We start from the raw sequence: 6,000 nt of genomic DNA, 5'->3' as shown, positions 1-6,000 counted from the left end.
TGACAATCAAATCTTCCAGGTAAGGAAACAATACATTCTAAATCCTTCCCTCTTTGTCCCTATCAGCCGCAGAGATTACAGGTAGTGCTGTCTTCACCTTCCTCCTTCCCATCTCAGATTGTAGCTCCATCTTCTCGTCCTGGTCAACAGTTCAATTCTGGGGACAGAGACAATGAAGAGGGACAGGGATGGGTGGGGCTTGGGAGGGGACAGTATTTTCTGGCCCTCCTCTCCTGTTGAGGGTCAGTTCCTATCCCTAGTCCTGTTAGGGCCAGGATGGAGATGTGAGGCTATGAATCAGGGAGGAGAATGGGTGGGGCAGGGCCTGTAGCATCAACTCTGCTGTGATTGTGGTTCAAATGAAGAAAATCAAATCCTGGAATGTGGGGGTGTGGGAAGACTGGGGCCCAAATTCATGGTGTGGGATTGGGGATGGGGAGGAGGGGCACAGGATATCTGTTGTAAACAAGGGAGAAAGGGAGTTGGGAGGGTAAGGGGACAAGAGGTCAGGGTAAAAATTGATTTTCTGCAGCAATTGGTTGTGTCTTGGGGTGCAGCATGTATGATGACCCCTCAATAAATGATATAGGATAAATTTTTGTGTTGAACATGGTGTAGTTTATGCCTACATTGTCTTTCCATGTGGTACCCCTCTGGAAAAAAAATATTTTGGCATGGGTGCCCTATTGCATAATTCTTAAGTACTGCCCTGGCAGAGAACAACAGTCATTTATCTCATTTTTTAAGTAGGGATAAAAAGGGAACATTGTGCCATCCCTCGAATGATTTTAGAGGGTTTGATTTTTCAGAGCACCTTAGTAGAAACTATCAAGCCAAAGTAATGGCAGCCAAGGTCACACAAATACAAGTTTCCTTTTTAAAATTCTCAAGAGGAAGAGAGGTCATTATAATTTGGAAAATTTTTAGAGTGTATTGCATTAATTCAACTTTAGTATTTTCCTATATGTCTTTCCTTGTCTGTGATGATTTTCCTTGTCTATGATGATGGTGATGATGATGGCATTTGTCAAGTGCTTACTATGTGCCAAGCACTGTTCTAAGCACTGAGATAGATACAAGGTAACCAGGTTGTCCTACTTGGGGCTCATAGTCTTAATTCTCATTTTACAGATGAGGTAACTGAGGCACAGAGACTTGCCCAAAGAATCACAGCTGACAAGTGGTGGAGACAGGATTAGAACCCATGACCTCTGACTCCCAAACCCATGCTCTTTCCACTAAGCCACACTGCTTCATTTGATGATGAAGAGGACGACGATGATGATGATGGAATCACCTTGTCAGTGTTGAGAAATGAGCCCTGTCTTCACCCTTCGGGCCCGAGAAATTCCAGTGCTAATGTTTGGTGCAGTGTCCTTCACGTTCACTCTTCTTTGCCAGTCATGTTCTTACTGGGGCAATGAGTAGAGGAACAGAGGCAAACACTGTGTAGTACACACAAAAATTATTACGTGCGGGGCCCATTTATGGCTGATGTGGCCACAGCCTAGTGCCAACACTTTGCCCTGACGCAGGGGTGGAAATGTGGACTAGTGGAAAGGGCAGAGGACTGGGAGTCAGGAAACCTGACAAGTCACTTAACTTCCCTGTGTCTCAGTTAAAATACTTGTTCTTTTTTTCCCCTCTTAAGACTGTGAGTTCATCCTATCTGATGATTTTGCTTTTACCTCACTGCTTATGACAGTCTTTGGCAGATAGTACATGACTAATAAATGTCATCATTATTATAACAGGTGATTTTTTTTGATAGCACCTACTGTGTGCAGAGCACTGTACTAAACACTTGTCTCCTTTCAGTCTACTGCCAAATCTTGTCACTTCTTCCTTCACAACATCTCCTAGTAAGTGCTTGACAAATACCATGATTCTTATTATTTTTAATAAGCAGACCCTGGGAGCTGGAAGCAGCTGTATTTCCTTCTGTTCTTATTCAGACTGGCCTAAGGCTCACTGGTCATTTGTTTGAGTTTGCCACATATTCAATCCATCATCAGAACCTGTTGATTCAACTTCCTTGACGTCACTAAAATCTGCCCTTTCTTCTCCATTCTGCTACCGTGTTGATCCAAGCACTTAGCCTATCCCGCTTTGGTTACTGTATCAGCCTCCTTGCTGTCCTCCCAGCCCTCAGTCTGTCTCTCCTTTCCTCAGTCCATACTTCACTCAACTACCTGGCTTGTTTATCTAAAAAACCTTTCAGCCCATGTTTCCCTACTCCTGGGAAACCTCCACTGCATCAAATAGAAACTCCTTACCATTGACACGCCATCATCTTGTCCCCTCCTACTTAACTTCTCTGATTTCCTACTACGACTCAGTCCATACACTTCACTTCTCTAATGCCAACCTACTCACTGCACCTCGATCTCTATCTCTCCACTGACCTCTTTCCTGCATCCTGCCTCTGGCCTGGAACACTCTCCCCACTTTCACAGCCTTATTAAAAACACATCTTCTCCAACAGGCCTTTCCCAACTAAATCCTCATTTCCTCTTTACCCTCTCCTTTCTGCACTGCCCTTGCACTAAGATTTGCATGTTTTATTCACCCCTTCCTCGGCCCCATGGCACTTACCTATCTGAAATTTTAAAATTGATATTAATATCTGTCTCCCCCTCTAGACTGTGAGCTCACTGTGGGCAGGGAACATGTCTACCGACTGTGTTATATTATACTCTCTTAAGTGCTAAGTAGAATGCTCTGCATACAGTAAGTGCTCAATAAATACTGATTGATTGAGTCCCACTGTCCTAATACAACCCTGAAGGAGGCTTTTTCTTTATTCATTCATTCATTCAATTGTATTTATTGAGCACTTATTGTGTGCAGAGCACTGTACTAAGCGCTTGGGAAGTACAAGTTGGCAACCTATAGAGACGGTCCCTACCCAACAATGGGCTCATTATCATGTCTTGCTTCTGTCTGCCATTTCCAAAATCCTCCTTCTGCAGAATGAAAATGAGGTGGTGAAGAGAATGCTTTTTTTTTCCTTATTTAGATTTTCTGCCAGAAAAGTCTTTGGAATATGTCATAGCTACCTTGGTTTAGCAGTAATAGTCTATTAGAGATTTGTTGAGACAAAGAAAAAGATTATGCTTTTGAATGAAGGAAACGGGGCATGTAGAAATTGGGTAAGCTGAAGAGAAAATGTATAGTTTTGTAAAACAGTAAGAAAACATTTTAATCAGAAGTTTAACATTTTTCAAAATAATCCAAACTAAACTTTATTTCGGAAAACCTAAATTCATATTCAGAGCTTTCATCTTCAAAACATGCCTTTGTTTTGGTTAGGAATAGATAGCATGCAAAACACTTGATTCTATATGTTCCCTGGGAATAACTAAGTTTTTCATGATGTATACAACTTTGTAATTATAGTTCAAAAATCATTTACAATTTTCACTTCAATTTCACTAACACTAGTGCTTGTGTGAAAGAAAAACAAAATACAGAACTTGCTCTTTAGCATTCACATTTGAGCCAGCAGGACAATTAGAAAATTTTATTTGCAAGATAACTGAATAATTCTCATTTTTGCCTTGCATTGGAGCCACTGTATCAGAGGATATCACTGGAAACTCTAGGTTTCCTGCTGTTGGACTATTACTTCCAGTCTGTTAATTAGATTCTACTACTGCAGTTCAACACATTGCAGATCTTGCCACTGCAGTTCCATTAAGAAACAATGTAAAAGGAAAGCAATCCCATTTTTATTTTCTGCATCATGCAAGGCAAAAAGGCATCACAAGTTAGGATATCTGATTTGGCTTTGGTATATTTAGTTCATTGCACTTACGCTGTCTTTATTATAATGCTCGTTCGATTATTTACAACCTTCTTTATAGATCTGAAGCAAAAATAAATCCAGTCTTCTGTGCTTCTGAAAAGATGAACCCTATAGCTTCCAAATCAATCTTTTGCATTCGAGGTCAAACGATTTTAGGAAAGAATAACATGCTAGAGGACCTTCAGGTGTTTTCATCACATTAGATTCACATTTTTTCATGCGTCGTAAACCAGGGCAGAAGAAAGTGCCGTGATACATAAAATTACCATTTCTACCCTATTTAGAAGCAGTGGTTAGATCTGCAAAGGTCCGGGCATAGTTTCTGCAAACAGGCTAGTTGATGATTACTTTTTGCCCAAATCTGCATAGCACAAGCCAAACTTAAAGAGCTGAACTAATGTAGGTAGGGGTTGTTCCACACAGACCAGACTATATTGATTTGGAAGTCCGGAACCCAGAGTTCCGACTCAAGATTCCTGATGTCAGCACATTCACCTCATTTCAGCATTTCAGGCTTTTCAGCTATGGACCCTGTTCCTAGGGTTGCTAGAGTCTAGGCAAGTCAGCTCTAGGGAGAAAGCAGTGCAATTCCATTTATACACCCACCCATCAACAGCTGTAAACTGGGCAGGCTCCCGTCCTATTCAGCAGACACGCAATATCACAGGAAAAAAACAAAAACCCACTCTGCTAGATTTGCCCTTTCATGCTTTCCTTCCTTAACTGTGACAAAAAAACACTTTTGTTGGCTGGGTAACCAGGTGATTCTGTTAGGGTTGTTGAGTAGTTTGTGCATTCTGCAAGATCGGTACAAATTCATGATAGATTTGCTCCGAATAAATCATTCAGATTGATTTGATCCTGGTGGGTGTTTTAACGAGTACTAAGGAAACACTTTTTTTAAATGCAACTTCAATTCAGACATGCCTCTACAAGAAATTTAAATGAGCTTAAATGAGTTTCTGGTAAAAATAGACTCAGTTACAGATCAGAGGAACAGAAATACAGGAACACTGTGTAATGACATTGCTTAAAATTACTTATCAAATTTCATTCTTGCTATGAAAACCAGCATCCTGTATGTAAACATTTTTCTCTATAGGGACTATATGGCAACGATTAAGTGCATAGAGTGGATTCTCACAAGAACATAAGGAGATATGCATATTATTAAAAAACACAACAATTGCACAGCAATACTTTGAGAAAATTCTGCTTTTCAGGTCAGAGCCACAATTTTTGCAACAGTGAGCTCATTATTAAGCAATATTCAACTTTGCGGTGGGAATTCATAGCGTTCAGGATGCAGGGACCACTTGGTTTAGGTAAAGTCAATTTGAAACAGAGGTTGTACTTTGATTTCCAAATAGTTCTGAGAAGAACTCCAAAGCCAGACGAATGTGGATCGGAATGAAGACGTAGGCTGTGTATATCACCATGGCAACAATGGTGAAAAAAATGGTATTGAACATGGATTGTTCCCATGGTTCCAAGACAGAGCAACAGGTAATAATGAGGTATTGATAGTAAAGCCAGGAAAAATAGTCCTTCACCTGCTTAAAATCCATTTTGGTTTGGTTCTTATTCTGGTACTTATTCTGGTTCCAGAAGAACGATCTGTAGCAGAGAAATATAGAGAATTGAAATAAAATGGACAAAGTAAAAAAACTCATATTTTGTGTTAATCTCTTCATTTAAAAATATTCATAATATTGAAAAGATTATCAATAAGGAAATTAGATGAAGGATAACATGCTACCCCCATTTTCTGCATCAAGCAGAAATTCCTGACCAATGACTTTAAAGGATTCAATCAACTCTCCCTACCACATTACACCCCTCTAGCATCGTTCATTCCTCTCATGCCAGTTTACACTGTGCCATGATCTCATCTCTCTCCACATACTGACCTTTCGCTCCCAACCTCCCTCTGCACATTTGTCAGGCTATTTCTCTCCCCACCCTCAAAGCTTTTTTAAAACCTCACTCAGTAATCCATTCCAAAGCCAAATAAACTTTCCTGACAAAAATGTATTCCTTCTCTTTATTACTCAAAGAACTCAGTAAAAAATCATAACTCTGTGTCTGTACTTTCTGGAACAATCTTTCACAGATCACTGGTGGCGGGTTGTGTGTGTATGTGTGTGTGTATACATGCGTGCATATGCAGAAGTGTTAAGGGGATGTAATTT

General features: G+C 40.3%; 1 protein-coding gene across 2 annotated transcripts in view; it reads right to left on the bottom strand.

Annotated features, from left to right (window-relative positions):
* Positions 1–4,913: 4,913 nt before the first annotated feature.
* Positions 4,914–6,000, bottom strand: part of SPTSSB (serine palmitoyltransferase small subunit B) — a 39,015-nt gene continuing 37,928 nt past the window's right edge. For both annotated transcript variants that reach the window (XM_038750274.1, XM_038750283.1), the window contains one exon: positions 4,914–5,425. In XM_038750274.1, coding sequence (XP_038606202.1) covers positions 5,140–5,376 — 237 coding nt within the window. In that variant the 5' untranslated portion in view covers positions 5,377–5,425 and the 3' untranslated portion in view covers positions 4,914–5,139. The remainder of the gene's footprint in view (positions 5,426–6,000) is intronic.

The sequence above is a fragment of the Tachyglossus aculeatus genome, chromosome 1 (assembly GCF_015852505.1).
Source record: "Tachyglossus aculeatus isolate mTacAcu1 chromosome 1, mTacAcu1.pri, whole genome shotgun sequence".
In the NCBI taxonomy this organism is placed as follows: Eukaryota; Metazoa; Chordata; class Mammalia; order Monotremata; family Tachyglossidae; genus Tachyglossus; species Tachyglossus aculeatus.
This window is presented reverse-complemented; position numbering and strand designations above follow the sequence as displayed.